The sequence below is a fragment of the Fusarium mangiferae genome, assembly GCF_900044065.1.
Source record: "Fusarium mangiferae strain MRC7560 genome assembly, contig: FMAN_scaffold019, whole genome shotgun sequence".
NCBI classification, from domain to species: Eukaryota; Fungi; Ascomycota; class Sordariomycetes; order Hypocreales; family Nectriaceae; genus Fusarium; species Fusarium mangiferae.
The window spans coordinates 177,373-193,757 of record NW_024573939.1 but is presented as its reverse complement, the minus strand read 5'-3'; the positions used below and the strand labels follow the sequence as shown (position 1 = coordinate 193,757).

The 16,385-nt window shown below is 45.9% G+C and overlaps 4 protein-coding genes across 4 annotated transcripts; 2 read left to right on the top strand and 2 right to left on the bottom strand.

Moving 5' to 3' along the window:
• Positions 1 to 720: 720 nt before the first annotated feature.
• On the top strand, positions 721 to 2,933 carry FMAN_15282 (uncharacterized protein; the record flags this gene model as incomplete). Its single annotated transcript, XM_041824869.1, has 3 exons — positions 721 to 1,591; positions 1,642 to 2,147; positions 2,202 to 2,933. 3 exons carry the CDS (start codon positions 721 to 723, stop codon positions 2,931 to 2,933), a joined length of 2,109 nt encoding a protein of 702 aa, XP_041690306.1.
• A 2,669-nt stretch (positions 2,934 to 5,602) lies between these two features.
• FMAN_15281 (uncharacterized protein) lies at positions 5,603 to 6,459 on the top strand (the record flags this gene model as incomplete). The annotated part of the gene is made up of 2 exons (XM_041824868.1): positions 5,603 to 5,670; positions 6,135 to 6,459. 2 exons carry the CDS (start codon positions 5,603 to 5,605, stop codon positions 6,457 to 6,459), a joined length of 393 nt encoding a protein of 130 aa, XP_041690305.1.
• A 1,232-nt stretch (positions 6,460 to 7,691) lies between these two features.
• FMAN_15280 (uncharacterized protein) lies at positions 7,692 to 8,589 on the bottom strand (the record flags this gene model as incomplete). The annotated part of the gene is made up of 2 exons (XM_041824866.1): positions 7,692 to 7,874; positions 7,996 to 8,589. 2 exons carry the CDS (start codon positions 8,587 to 8,589, stop codon positions 7,692 to 7,694), a joined length of 777 nt encoding a protein of 258 aa, XP_041690304.1.
• Positions 8,590 to 11,346: 2,757 nt separating this feature from the next.
• FMAN_15279 (uncharacterized protein) lies at positions 11,347 to 11,808 on the bottom strand (the record flags this gene model as incomplete). The annotated part of the gene is made up of 1 exon (XM_041824865.1): positions 11,347 to 11,808. The coding sequence occupies one exon, from the start codon at positions 11,806 to 11,808 to the stop codon at positions 11,347 to 11,349; it is 462 nt and encodes a 153-aa protein (XP_041690303.1).
• Positions 11,809 to 16,385: the final 4,577 nt, after the last annotated feature.

Here is a 16,385-nt window from a genome sequence, read left to right as displayed (position 1 = left end):
TTTGTTAGTCAGCCTGTTGTTGTGCTTATTTTTAAGCCTTACCCTTGAAGTCATCCTAGCAGGTTTAGGGTAGACACTGAGCATGCCTTGGGGGCAAGAAAATAGCTAACCTTACTGTAAGGTGCCAAAATAAACTCAGTAGAAATTATCCTAAGCTTAGGCTATATTACCTAAGTCTTTATATCATTTAGCATCGAGGCCCTGTGTTTTCTTTCCTGGCATGGCCTGTGGACTACACTAAAGATCGCCGGCAGGGAAGTTTTACGGGGCATATCTGGGCAAGTAAACCATCAATTCTTGTCTTTTTGCGCTTGATGTTCGACTCTATGATCACGGATCACAAAATAATGTACAATACGATTATTTACCTATTTATTCATGCTCTTGATGTGCAGCTTGAACCGCCAACTTTCAGCTCGTTTTGGCTGACTGTCGCGACGTTTCCTTTGCCCTGTGGCTCAAGTGGCTTGTACTGTAGTGGCGGGCAGCTGTTGATGGCTGTGGCGGCTGTGGCGCAGGAAAAGTGACGTCATGGTTATAGTGAAACGCTTAACCCTTACGTCATGCTTACCCAAATTGTCAATTGTAAACCTCGCCCAGGGCACTGGGCTGCATCTCTACGGGTATCAACAAACACCACAACTTGTCTTCCAGCTCGAGCTTATCATCATCATCAACATCAACACCAGCAGCAGGCTTCACTATGGATAATCCTCCAAAATGGCGTCCGGTGTGCAGGCCGAAGACGAAAAAGCCCACGTGAAAAGATACATCGCACGCGTCGTCGACTCCTCCCCCTCCCCCTCAGAAAATGTCACCGCGGCTGACATCGTGTCGCGCAACCTTCAACGACTCCCCTCGCCCGACCGTCGCCAGGTCCTCGATGGCCTCATGAAAGAGGCCCCGAAGCTCAAAGGCATTCAAAACGAAGTACGAGAACATCGAGCCCATCTCCACCGCGCAACGCGACGCGACGCGCAATTGACCTACCTCGACAAGGCTTGGGGTGGTCGTCAGAACTGGGCGAATCCGACGTATATGCCACGTATCACGGAAAAGGTATCCATCAGTACAACAGCGCCTCTCACAACAATTACCAAGCTGGCGGTCAAGCATCAGATTGAGTTACCTAGTCTTTGGCAGCCCGGCGGCGAATTGCATGATGCCTCGTTTGCATACGGTGAGCACATACTCACCAAGGATAAGGCTGCTGCGGCTTTGCGTGCCTTCAAGTTGCGAATCGGGCAATTAGACGGTCCTGATCTGGACGCCCGTGACAATGAGCCCGAATTGTCGGCGCCGGAGTCGGAGGATGAGGAGGATGAGGAGGATGAGGAGGAGGAGGAGGAACAGGAGGAGGAGGAAAAGGAGGAACAGGAGGAACAGGAGGAACAGGAGGAAAAGGAGGAAAAGGAGGAGGAGGAGGATCGTGCTGCTAAACGCCTGAAGCACGCCGTCGAACGCACTCCATCCGTCGAGATTGGCCGCCGCGTTTACATACCAGCCTTTGACCATCGCGATGAATTGTTTTCGCCTGAACGGCAAGTCCCTCGGGATGATGATGATGATGATTACTACGTGGATCTTCCTGGTATGCACCTTGTGCCGACATCCTTCACTGTCCCTCCTAACAAATTACAGATGGCGCCTCCTCTCCCCACCCGCGCCTCTCAATCTCGCCAATCCGCCGCCACCAATCCTCTGCCTCATTCATTATTGATGATGATGTCGTCGCCCCTGTCGACGAAGCAGAGCCCAGCCAAACGACTTCACAACGCGCCCAACAACAACTCCGCGATCCCACTGCACAGCTGACGGACGACGTGCTGAACTTGCTGCTCCAACACATCACCCGCACCAGCAGAACCCCAGGCGCAAAAGTCCTCGACCCTCTATACGTCCAAGTCGACAGCCAAGAGTCCCACCAACCTCCCGCCGGTCTCGCCAGACTCTGCGAGTCGAACAAGGTCATCTATATCCCCCTTCACCACCAGAGCCAAGGCGGACATTGGAGCCTTGCCGTGTTGCACCCCGAGCAAGCTTGCATCGAGCACTATGACAGTCTCCATAGTCGACAACGGGAAAGTCGGATCCAGGGCTGTTTCGAGACCATGCTTGACGTTCAATCTGTACAGCTTTCTCGCATGGTAAGTTGACCCTCGTTGATCTCGTTCCTGTATGCTGACCAATCTTGTCGGTAGTCTTGTCCTCAACAAGCGGATTCTATCAATTGCGGTGTGTTTGTTGTCTGCTTCCTCGGCTTTCTACTCAACAAGCTTCCCTTTCCGACATCGCTGGACCCAGCACCTACGAGACAGAAGCTCCTAGACATGGTTGTCGATCCACAACGTGAGCCAAGTATTTCTACTGGGAATGTGACTTTACGGAAAGGACAACGTCAGCCAGCTGTTTCTACTGCGCAAAAGCCCATGGATCTCGGGGTTCAGGTTCTAGAAACAGGTTCCGGACCAAGCGATGTTCTCGGTGCCACTGAACATACTCCACCACGAACACTCCGGTCGATCCCCCAAGTCCGAGAACGCATCGCCCGGCTTGAGATTGACATCGACACCCTATCAGCTCGTCTTGACCCCCTCATCCAGAGGAACGCCATCTTCAATACGGTCCCGAGAGCCCTCGCAGCCATGGAAGAAGCATTGAACAAGGCGCCGCAATTCGGCACCCCTGGCTCTTTCTGGAAGTCTGAAGAGGAAGCTGGCCGTGCAAACAACTTACTTGCCGCATATCGTGCAGTGGAGGCCTTGGCTGGCTGTGGTCCACAGAGCGGTGCCGATGGTATTGCAACTCTACAAGCACAGCTTGATACTTCGAGGGCAGAGCTGCGTGAGGCTCGGCGGATCTTCAAGGAGTTGGCGAATGCTAGTCTGGCTGCGTCTTTGTCACTGGTGCAGGAGTCGAGGAGGGGTGAGTAGAGACTTAAGATGAGGCTGTCAATAAACTTAGAAACGAGTCCCATAAGGTCAGACTAGATTATATAAATATGTATCACTGAGGTCCTGACTTACCCAACTCTACCATTTTACACGTGTCTGCCTATAATGATGAAAGAGCTGCTGGTCGTTTTTCAAGTGGCACAGTAAGCTGTGGTGATATAAGGTCGATTGTTAAAAGATCCTTTTCCTGTTAGCCTTATGGCAATCTTCTTTATATTATCTCCTTACTTAACTATAATAGGGTTAAAGGATTAAAAAAAGGCTTTAGCCTTAAGGCTATAAAGGTAAAGAATATTAAAAAAATATATATAAATAAAATATTTATTACCTTTATTATTACTTAAAATCTTACTTTTAATTAAAAAGTTAAATATTCTAATAATTAACTTTAAAGATATATAAATAAATAGCTATTATTTATTTATAAAAATAATTAAACTTAAAATATATAAAATATTTAAAAGTAAATTATTTAATATAAGTAAATTTATTAATTTAAAATAATACTTTTAAAATAATTTTTATTATAATTATTAATAAATATAAAATTTTTAATTTTAATTTTAGCCTTTTTATTATTATTAATAATTAAATTTATAAACAGTTAAATAAATTAATAAAGTTTTAAAGCCTTAATATAATTATAAAGAAAAATAGCTTTAATAATAAAATCTTTTTAAAAGTTATTAAATTTAATTATTATAATTATATTATAGTAATAAAACCTTTTTTTTATATTTAAAAGAAACATTATAAAATAATTAAAAAATTATTAAATAATAAAGTTAAAGAGATAAAATTAATAGAAAAAAATCTAACTTAAATATATATAATATTAAATTTATAAAAAATAATAAATTTTATAATTTTATAATTATAAATATAAAGAAAAGTTAAATAGGCTAATAATATTTAATAAAAAAGCTTATTAAAGATTTAATTATAATTAAAATTAAGTTTTAAATTAAATAAAGCTTTATTAAATAAATTATAAAGGTTTTAAATATAAAGCTCTTTATTTAATATTTATTAAACTTATAGCATAACCAGAACTATAAGTAGAAATCTAATAAATACTTTTATATTAATAAGAAACCTTAATATTAATATATATATATATAATAGTTTATATTAGTTAGCATGGCATTGTCGATAATGAATATAGCGATGCTAATGAAAATAAATATTAAGACACTCACAACGCAATAACAGCGACCATATAAAACTTTAGTCAACGAGCTGTAAGTACGGTACGAAATTACGCCATGAAGTCGGTATTGGGCTTTATCCTGCGCTGATACTGAGACTGGGGGCAAGACGGGGAGGCTGTTGTATGTCTCATGGACTCATTAGACACCTGGTGTCTCGATGCGTTTTACTGCCAAGTAGTGACCCCCGTGGGATTCAATAATATGTTTGAAAAGAATAAAAATATACCATGATACGAGCTTATGTCTTAGAACGGTCTGCATGCTTTAGAGATAAATCTTCAAGTACCGGCTGTCTTCGTGGGGCATAACCTTAAGACACTGCAAGCTGTCGGGCTTACTACCACTATCGAAATCACAAGATCCTATCGTCAGTGAAGTGAGCTTATCTCAATCAGTATCAGAGTCGCCTGGCCAAACGCCGTCTTCAATACAGTGGCTTTTCTCGTGGGCTCGGAGAGCTTCAGGGTCCCATTGCGCGCAAGCAGAAAGAGATGGTATCAGGCAGAAAGCAGTCCATAGGACTCACTTTTGCCCAATACCTGTTTCTCAAGCTGGTATATTGCGGTCTAAGTCGCTTTATCCTTAGTACAATCTTTTGATACTGGCTTGGTATAGACCTCTCCGCGACTGGACGACGGAAGCAGTACTCTGAGTTTGAAGATATTGATGGGCTTGGTGTGATGTTTTCCAACGGGAGGGAGTCAACTATCAGCACAGTAATAGGGAATCGAGTCTCCAGGACCTCGAAGCTTTCGGTCCGGTTGGAATCTTAGAAGATACACTGGCTGCTTTGTAGCGGGGGAAAGCTTCATGAGAAGAAGCCGATTGCCCAGCAGCTGGATAAGTGTTTTGCGGGAGAATCCTTGGGAATTGGATCGATATTGGAGACAGAATTGAGCTGGCCAGTGCAGGTAGATGTCTACTTGTTTCAAAAGTTCGCAGCAGGAGACGGCTTTATGTACTGTGGCGATGAGAACAGAATGGATACAGCTTCGCCTTTCGGATCCGAGGTGTAGATCAATGATGGCGGTGAAGACGTACGAGTTTGACTTCTCGGTTTCCAACATGAACACAAAGTGGTGCAGATTGGCACCAGGACCTCAGCATGCTTTACTCTGAAACGCCGCCTTGTAACATGTGGATCTTCCTCTCGAGGGCGCCTTTCCTTAGCCGCTTAGATCACGAAAGTTCTCACCTCTAGCTTCCTAGACAACCTTACCATTACCTCCCCTATTCGTGCACTCCTCAGCAAGTTCCTGACTAGGAGATCCTGTCTCGCTTACTTCTGTGCGGTGGCACGTTCTTCCGAGATGTTACTGTCCGACAACCGGAATCAATAGGCGAGTCCGAGGTTCTTCATAGCCTGTATAATTGCTTTAAACACTGTCAGTACCATCTATAGCCAAGGGATATTGACATGTTCAAAACTGTTGGGATATGAGTGTCCTTCAGAGAAGTCAGCAAGAGAAGTCAGCATCGGTGAATCTTGAATGGCCTCGGGATGAGTCAGTCGAGGTAATCGCAGTCTCGTGCACTGAGCATACCAATATCTGCATCCTACACCCAGACTTAGCCAGCGGCTTTAATCGAGCCGGGACCAACCTGCGTCGAAACAAGCATAGATTTCTCTTGATTGTGAGGTGAGTTGAGCTCACCAGCCCATCTTGACCGACGCATGTTTTCCCAGATGAACTTACGACAGCTGTAGATAAAGTGATGCAATACTCTTGTCAGTAATGTTCAAAAGAACCGAGAACTTTGACCTGGCACCCCGCCGTCTTCTCTGTGCCCAGTTGCGTTGCAATATCTAAGTACCGGAGGATTGACCAGTTCCCTTTCTCCAGTCGGCGGCAAGTCTCTAGCGGGGCCGTATTCTGGAAACATTCCGATCCGAATATTATTAAGTATCTATCGTCGCCAATAACTAATAACTTCTGAATACAATAGCTAACACATGTGACCAAAACAGGTTGATCCGTCCTGGACAGTCAATCGCCCAGCAGATTGACGGTCTGCGCACCAACCTCTCCTACCGTATCCGCTTCTTTTGGGTCAAGTTCGATACACCTTCGGCAACAGCAGGCTGCCAGCTGAGTGCTACCCTTGGCGGCCAGGACCTCGGAACTGTTTCTCTGCTGCCACCGAGAACGCCCAATAACGTCTTTGAGGAATATGTCTCCGCGGTTCACCAACCTTCCAGCCCAGCGGAAGAGCTCAGGATCAGAATGGACTGCGGCAGTGCCGGTCAAACCAACAGATTCTACGTTGACGATGTGTCAATTGAGTATCTTTAGCACCGCTGTTGGAGGAGAGGTTGGATGGCTCTTGGTAAAACGTCCCTTTTATAGACATAGATGAGCGACCAGTGCCAGGCGTCAACCTGCTTAATTTCTTCAGTAATTAGGTAAAGATTACAGCCTGATGGGGAACCTTACAGCTTTTGTTGGAGAGGAAATCACTTATTATTCTATCACCGCCAAACAGATTATTTTAGAAAGACTTATAACAGTTATAATAGATTCATCAAATGAAGCATAAAACAGACTTCAGCTAGCTACAAACTGTAAATGAAGAAACTTACTTACCCAATGCAGTATGGAAGACAACTTCCTGATCAGGCAAACAAGCCGATAGGCCTACCACCTCGCTCAGATCATAGAAGCATTCAACATGGTGCGGCATATGCCCTTGTGTCACAAGTAACTCAAACTCTACTCGTCTCAGCGAAGCTCTTTATTATGCTCTTGAGTCACCCCAGGCTTGAAGGCATCTTACCGCAAGATATATCACCAAGCAGTTGAAAGGTCCCTTCTGCACCTATGCGAGATGTAAACACAATTTCGAGGTGGCAGCTTCGAAATAATCCGGTAGAAGATAGGGCGCCTTAGCCACTAAAGATTAGGGTCTCTGGTAGCCACAACCCGATCTGACTTGGTTGATGAATTGCAAGTCCACTGATGTTCCTAACCTCAATCGCGATCAACAAGCTACTAAACTTCCACCAACTCATAGATGATTTGAGAAAGTTCTACATAACACCGAAAATACTTTCAGATAGAAAAGGCGTTGTTGGTGCTAGCAGCCGCAGGCCTTGAAGTGGAGAGCGTTTCTTCTTGGCTTGGCTAGTGAGGCACCCAACGGAGTACAAAGCTTGACAAAGTCTTTGTAACGGCAGGATTTGATTGCTCGTTACGACGGAAATGGTATTCATCGAAAGAAGAGCAAAAGAACACACCGGGACGTCCAATGGTAGTAAGGGGGGCTTTTCTACGGACAATGTCTGTATACATACAATTTCATCAGTCTCTGCTCACAGGGCGTGTCGGCAATTACAACAGCCAGAGATGCGACCTGATTCCGCGAAACATTCCTTTGCTATATTCCGATGACCAGAGTATGGATCGAACAACATCCATTTCTGCTTTTCCATGCCCTCACCCTCCTTCATTCTCAACTCTTGGCACTCCAATCAGATCTCACCACGTCATAAGCTGTACAGACGCGTCTGTGTTTGCTACAGAAAGGACTATGGCGAGCTTCCTTCGGGCTGAGCCTTTGCAAAATCAAGAATTCGGCTGAGCTCAGTGAACGGGATGTGGATCGGCGCAAGCGGGTAGTCGTCCGAATACTTCTCCTTAGCCATGTCCGTGAGTCGGACCTTGACGAGTTTGGCGCCATTGACCATTCGACCATTGGAGTCCTGGAATGCCTGTGAAAGATAAATTAGCCACTGGCCCCCCGTGTGAGGGGAGACTTGCCGTGGGTTCCAGGTCACAGACTGCCTCAACCGTCTCTGATGCAAGATCCTATCTCGCTCGCCAGATGGAGACAGACGAATGACCCTCGTTGTCCTTGAGGTTGAAGCAGACCACGGTAGTGACAGCACCCTTGGTCCCGACGATGTAGTCTTTGGCGACCTTCTCAAGGCTCTCTCCGGTTTGAGAATAGCCGACTTCGTAGACAAGACCTGGCTTGCTGGCGCGATCGTCCTTGAACTGTCCGTCCGGGTAGCACTCTCGACCTTTCTTAGCCTTGTCGTGCTCCCAAAGCTTCACCAGTCGGCTCTGGCGGTCCGTGATTCTAGGCGCGTTGGGTACCGCGCGCAGGATGTCGTCGATCAGCTTCTGGAGCACGAGTCCAAACTCGGTGGCAAAGTCGTCGTGGGTCTTGGATGGCATTCTAAGGGTTACGATACCAGCGTCAGCGTCGTAATCATAGCGACGAAAGAGGTCATTGAGCTGCGGGCGGATGCTCTCGAATACACGCGGTTCGAGTTCGAGCGACACGAAGTAGGGCCCAGCGATGTCAGATTCAAGTCGCTGATGGCACTCGAGAATGTTGTCGGGGATGGAAGAGGTTGAAGCAGCAGCCTGGGGAGTGACCTCCACCTCAAGCGCAGCAGAACCATCACGTTCGTCGACCATTGCTGCGGCGATGTTCTGTTGGTGAAGGTGTTTGAATGGGTAGCGTTGGTGGAGAAGGTCGTTTGCCTTGAGACTTAGTATTGTCGTTAGCAGAAGTCGTTTGATGCTGCAACGAAAGGCGAAAGATGGTTCGGTGACGTAGCTTAAACCGACCATTGCCTTGAGATAATGGTACTAGTGAGCACACGATGATGTCTTACCTGCGGTGAGGCAGAAAGTGCACTGCCGCTTGTGTTTTGGTCTGGGGATGAAGGCGCCCGGGTATACTGAAGGCTACCTTATGAATGAGTAGTACGTGAAGAAGAAAGAGAGAATGAAAGAGCCTTGTCTGACTTGCTTCCGTTCTGTTGCTGAAGAGAGGCGAGAGAGCTGCGTGCTAGAAGAAGGTCGAAGTGGAGGGGGGTTAGATAGGCGAGGAATCGGTGAGAAACTTTGAGCAGGTGCCTAGCACTGCTTAACTGCAAAAGAGTTGACTCGGTATTATGAACAGCCAGTGTGACAATAATTTTATCAGTACTGCTGAACCGGAGCAGCCAAGCTCAATAACATGAACATGTGTAGACTAGTACCAATGCGTGACCACATAAGGATACAGTGTGAACATCAGCATATTAAATCACCTCTTTAAACCACTGAATGTGGCCAGGTATTTGTGCTTAATGAACAAATTATTCGTCCAAGTCGCGAAGCCACAGAGTGTCACTGTTCAAGCCCCTCCCTTGTTTCCCCACGTCGCTACAACTACTCTTCGCCTGCGCACCCCCGCCCCCCACACAATCTCTATGTTCCGCCAGACACGTCTGCACAGCCCTTATCGCAACCCCAGCCTTAGGACCCTAAGCTGACCCCGCCGATATGTAAAACTCCCAAGACGCGACAACCTGCCAACCTCAGTCTCCCAGTTTAACGTGAAGTGGTGAGGCGACTAGACTGGCTTGCCCCCAACCTACACACTGGACTCCCACCAAACTCCTACTCAAGCATTAAGTCAACTTGCGAACCGTCTAGCAAGCTTCTGGCGCCTGCCGCCGAGATTTTCTGAGCATCCAACTCAGCATCTTCTATCGCCCTCCTTCATATCTGACCGTCGCCACCGCAGGAGCCGTAGTTGGGCACGATATCCGAGAATAGTAACCCGTCAACCCGCTCCGACGACAGCGACAATGACAACAACTTGGTGTCGATTTTGATATCTTCTACGACGCGCCTGGAAGCCCATCACCAGAGCAAGAGCAAGCTATGGTGCCCCCAAAGCCGGCAGCGACACAGCAACGCCGAATGCCCCGTCAGCGGTCTTGAGACGCTTGAGACTCTTGTAGCCGACTTTGCGTTTTTTTTGACCGACATCGAAGCTGCTGCAAACGGTATTGGAAAAAATGCTGAGGCTCCCGCGATTAGCATTGAGGCTTCTGGTTCGGCCGGTTTCCCCCATAACAACGCTCGTCAATGCCAACATAAATCCAGTCCTGACTACGAGTGGACTTTGGCGGCTTTGACTTGGAGTGGCTAGAAGCGACTCTTCGAAAGAGCTGAAACCGCTGTTGAAGAAGCTCAGGCTTCACACCAGACCTCTACCAACGTCGTTACCTACATCCTCGGTAAAGACAGGGTGCTCAAGATACTTCCAGATGCAAGCGACAATCACATTTGCGGAACTGGCAACGATATCAGCACTTCTTCCGTCGACAAAGCTGGACCTGCCGCCGAACGCAGACTCTCCAGCTCCAACGTGGACAGCGTTAAGATCAGCCGCCACACTCGTCTTCGAAATGCAGAGAAAGACAACACCAACCAAGATATCGATCTATCTGTCCAGATCCACTATGTGCTGCTAGACGAAAAACAAACCGGGAAAATCCTGCTTGCCGCAAAGGGTCTCGTTCAGGCCGTTTGGCACATATGGGAAGCCAAGATGAAGCGATATGAAGTTGCCGAGCTGGATAAGAAGTACGATGAACTACGTGCTGGGTATGGAAAGATGGAAGACGAGGAGGTTATGGTCGCTGTTCGTCTGGCTGCAAAGCGATGCGACGCCAGAGAATGGAAAATCATGGCATATGAGGAAGACTGGCAGGCCGTTTTCGATGAGGATTTGGACAAAGAGTGAGTGCTTTGCCTGCTGTCCAACTCTGCATAGTTCTGCCTGCTTCTTTGAGCTTCTTGAGCATCTTTTGTGCCCCTTATCGACACAAAAGGAAACATTATGCTGCACATAGGGTGTTCGAACCCCTTGCCCTCTCTTTAGTGTAAGTAAGGCTTGAATACAGTTATAGTATGTCGAGAACAGGCTTGTATCTAGTTATGATTGAGAGATCAGGTATTATCGTATCTACTAATATTATACATGTCCCGATGGGCCAGAGACGATAATGGCCACTGTCTACAGCAAGACCAGGTTTGGCTTGGGCATGACAGTCTGCTCTCGTTGCACGGCAATGACCCCAGGTTGATGATGGGCTGATCATGTCAAGAACTTAACAGACGTCGATCAGAGTCTCTCGATGTCGGCAAGATAGGCAACATTAAACAAACAGGGTAAACCATCATCACCAAAGAATTGACATGCACATGACAGGGACATCATTATTCCAGACCCAGATATCCAACAAGTAGCCGGCCCTTCCTATTTCTATCAAGTCAAAATCAGGAATATTGACATATAACAGTCCGATTCAAATGAGCCCGAGCCCTAACTTATCTCAACCCGATTGCGTCATCCCAGCCCTCCATATTCCTATTACCATTCTTTCGTTACCACTACCCTGCGAGAACTGTAGGATCACCATCCAGCCAGATGATATTGGCCTTCCAAGTCTTCATCTTCCACAAATGTCCAACCTTCACCATGTCGCATGTATAAAAAGCACCCGACGTGAACTTGGCGGAACTCGGGTCGGCGCCCTGCCCAGGACGAACGTGCTGAGCCAATGCCGAGCAGGTTGCCGTCGCTGTGCTGCTACTCGCGATACAGACGCGAACGTTAGAGAGAAAATGGGCTGTATCGAGCTTAGAGACACAGTCAAAGACTGCCGCCTTAAATTCTGCGATGCCGTGGGCTGTTGAGCCAGGCATCTCTGTGTCAACGTCCTCGGTAATCGCCGACAGAAGGAGGGCCTCATCGGCGTGGTCGAAAGCGAGAACGGCGCGGTATAGTGCGTCACCTATAGCCTCACGCTCAGTGAGGCCACCCGTGAGCTGAGCTGGGAGTGCAAAGGCCATGATGACAACGCAAGGGAGCTTGTAAAAAGTAAACGAGCCTGAGAGAGAGACGAGACGGTGGTTATCTATGTGGTTATATGTTGGGTCTTTATATGTTATCAGCCCTTTTTTTATTTCTTAGTAGAACAACTTCTACAGAATTAAGACTGTGGAGATTATGAAGAGTAGTCTGATGCACACGAGATTTATTGGGCATGTCAATCTGCACCTGGTCATGCAGCAAGTCCGTTACCTCCTATGTCCGTTGGAGATGCAGCATGTATCAGGCAAGAGTCATAGCAACAGTTAAGTCAAGAGCAATGCAGTTTGTGTAATGTCCGATGCGATAAAACTGATCGATAATAAACGCCTGGAGGTCTAGCCTGAGGATATCTCATGCCGCTGGTAAGGTCATCGTGGAATCTGCGGCTCATTACCTTGAAGCCCAGCTTACTGTAATTGTGGCCCGTTCACTTTTCACTTATCTTTCACCTCAGTCATTTCATCTTCGCCCGTGTAAGATCTGGTAAAACCTCATTTTTAGACTTACTTCTATGTATCAATTGGTTGTTATGCTTCCACACAAAAAAACTAAGTTCGCTTGATTCAAGCAGCTAAATTAGATGAATGATAACGGTTAGTAGCTTGGTTCTTATGTTTAACTGAGAATTAATCTCTCCAGAACCAGCAAACCTAAGAACTTGGGAAAAGGCCAGTTTCAGCCCTATCTTGGTGCATGTTCATCTTGGTTTACATTATGAACATAAATCCTTCCGAAAAAACAAGTGGTCATTGAAAAGCGGAGAATTAAAATGAAAAGAGACCAGAACACTGCATTGAGATTCTGCTGCTTCTTCTCCCTTTTTGACGGCTTACCTATTTGTGTTGTCAGAGGCGTCAGAGGCTGCTGAGATTGCGGCTCTACCGGGGAGGTATGGGAGTTTAGAGAAAGCCACCAGAAAGAAGAGGAGGAAGCAAAACGAATAGTTAAGCGCAACACTGATGCCAACAGTAAGGCTGTAATGCCAGTTCAGATGGATAAAGCTTTGAGGAGACGGTGCTTGACAAGCTTGCTACAACTTAGCTGAGTAGACAGACACTTTTCTCAAAATGTAACCGATCTCAGCCTCTGGAAAGCTGCTAAGTTCTTGCATAAGCTTCTCGATGCAATATGTGTCAGGCATCCAGAATTACCCGACAAACAACATTCACAATTGCAACATCAGCGACACATCAGACTCTTCTTGTGCCTGGAATCCGTTTGGGTGTCTATGGCTCATATTCATAAATACACTGTCACATTATCATCCGCTGGGCTGTTTTCTCATCATCCTTGACCTTATGTTGATCACCTTATTAGGCAGTCGCTTCTTTAACTTTCTTATCAGAATTATTAGCTTTAGCTTTGGCACATCCAGCTTCAACCAATTCATGTTTCTCTCATTCTCACATCATCTATCACCGTCTACTTCCACTTTAACTATCGTACTCCTCGCATCATGGATAGACATCGCAGTTACACCCTTCATTAACAACCAGACCGGCACTCCACAGTCAAGGAAGCCCGTACCTCGGAGCTCATACGCATTTAGTCCTAGATAAGAGCATTATTAATCACAATTGGACGAGTATGTACCGTTAAGGAGAATATTGGCGATGCTGTGACTAAACTTGGCAAAGCCCGAGGAGGATCAGCCATATCTTAAGAGGTAGTTTTGGCAGACATTATTCATGAATGGATGTAGGAAGACATAGCTAAGCGAGCAATATGGCGGAATTATGCTTATGCAGTCTTTACCAAAGTCAACTTTTGTAGGATAGCCTTGATAGGAATGTATATACTTTGCATCTTGGTCTGGTTGATGGCACATATGTATCCAGGAAAGCCTCCATCACGATACCGAACTGGGACAAGGGACATTTTTCGAGAGATTAGGCCAGTCACTGAGCTGCTGCCTCGTTTTCTTGCATAGGGCCGTCTATTTCTATCATGCGTTGAACTCACTCTATAGCCGCCTCTGACCGTGGGAGAAAGCGACATCCTGGACCTAATGTTTGGCTATGGGATGAGAAGGGTGTCAGGGACTAGAATGACTTGTAAAGGGATAGCTGACCTTGATAGAAAAGGATGTATACTTTACATGCGCGACCGTGAATATATACATATTCTCGATCAAAACATATGATACCCTCTGACCGGGTACCTAGATGCAAGCACAGACATCAACAGGTACTACAGCATATACAAGGTCATATAGTACGCATGCTAGCATGAGGCCAGGAATCGGGTCATCCTGGGTAACTGGCCTCTGAAATCCGAGAGCGGAGCTCAAGCTTCGGGAAGCCCTTTGGCTGGAGTTTAAGTAACCATCATCAATTCTACCAAGCCGTATAAAGTCCAGGTGCCCAGAGTTCAACTTCGGAAACTCCAGCCCATCACTTCTACTCAATCAATTGGCATCTTATGAGCTCCACATAGTATATTCATCAATCATGGGACACGAGGTCAGAGCTCGACTGTTAGGAAATCTTGTAAGTTAAAGTTCCCATTCTGAATTCTTATTGACTTCACCCAATCTGACGATCTTTGCCATCCGAGGACGGAATCTCACAGTGGGGAAGTCCATTACCCTGAGTCATATCTCAAGATCTGATATCATGTGGACTTGATCTATCGAATACCAGTGTCCTGTTCAAAGTATCATTTCTCCCCTTACCAGTTCAAGCGTAATATACTTGACCTCTGGTAGCTCTCTTGAAGATAGTTAGGAGACAGGTTAACAAACATGCTCAAGACAACTTGGCGAGACTTATAAAAGGGACGTCAACTCTGTAGGAGGGCTAAAGCTGGGAGGGGAGACAGAGAAGTCAAAGATGTTTTTAAACTGCAATATCTTATTTATGATAGTAAGAAATCCAGATATCATTATGAGAGAGCTTGGAGATAAGGCTGTCTGCAATACTAAATCCTTGTATATTACCTGATCCTTATCTTTAGTTTTTAGTGCTGGAGAATTTCTTAGTATAACCTTTCCATGATTTTCGCGATCTACAGACTTTGATGTATTGAAAAGGGCATGGAGACCTCAATCGTCTCCTGTCTATAATTACCTCTGGCCCACTCTGTTCACAACTCTCAGGGCTCTCAGAGTCCTCTCCTTCGCCCAATAACTGACTGTTGCACGAAGCAAGTTATCTGCCGCGTTTCTTTCACTTCCTTCATCAATTGACATTAATACCGGTAATAGCTGCCCTTCATCCATACACTAACAATAGCTGGGGCACATGCGGAAAGACTTATGATTGCGGAACTAGGCAAGGCTGGTTCTTCACATCACCTGATTATGTTTCTTCCATCTCAATCAAGGGACTTTGTTGGCATCAACTCATTGGCCGGCGAAGCCTTCTTCACGGGAGGTTAAAGGATTTGTGTAACTATCTAAATTTATTACGTATTGTACCCAACTGAGCCTATACATAATACAAGGTCGCATTCTTTACGGTCTCACATGGGCACAGACAGAGAGTCATGACGGCCGCAAAAAAAGGAAAACCGGTCAACTGGTCCTGCCGCGACAAGAGTTGGCGTCTTCAAATGCAAACATATGATTTGGCAATATACATACTGCAACAGAAGTTTCCAGGTCACCAGTGCGGTTGCCGGACATATTGGCGTCATTCTGAGGAGGTTAAGGAAGGCCATTGGCTTCTTGGGCTTTGTTATCGGGATCAAAGAGTTGGTAGCGCGATGTTTAAGTGGTGATGGTTTTCAGAATCGGTAATCAACACACTAATAGTACTAAACAGCTGGCCAAACAGAGGATTCTAAGGGCGATATGAGAAAATGACATCGCTCCTGTCTGAATTGTCTTATGTGCTCAAGCTGGTGTAGAAGGAAATCTTGCAGATCATTCTCTTTGACACAATTGATTCTCTAGTTATGGCGATGCTTAAGTATGCAGCGCAAGCAAGACAGATCCCAGGTCTAACTAATTAGGGATTTCGTGTTCTATCTTACCCTCCAACTGTCATTGATGTCACTAAAGGGGTGTAAACTGTTCACATCCAATTCAACTTTACGCCAAAGTTATTCTTACTGGTGTTAATGTCTCCAGTTTACTTATACTGCAAGGACGTTACTTTAATGGTAAAAGGATAAAATAACACATCACCTGACATACAGGGACACACTTTCAGGAAGATATCAACAGCGATGTATAGTGCAGCACGAAAGAAGGTAGACGACCAAGATGTGTGACGCCGCTGTTAGCTAGGCTCTGCTATTTCTCTCATGCTTTGTGCCCTGGAGAATGCTTCTTTAGAAATCATTACTGTCTAAAGGTTCCGATATCACCCTAAAAGACTAATTAGTTATCACAGTGTCGGTTGCAATATGTCACGAGTGGCTGATTGCACTGAAAAGAGCGTTCAAAAACGGTTTACGGAACTTGGATGATTTCCCGAGGTAGCTTAGATGAGATATCTCAAGATGGATTTTGGTAGTTCATGACAGATAAGGAAATGGCGATAAGATTAGTCCGGTCAAGATGATGAGTGCACGGGCCACGAGCACAGTCAACTGTGCTTGAAGTCGATTG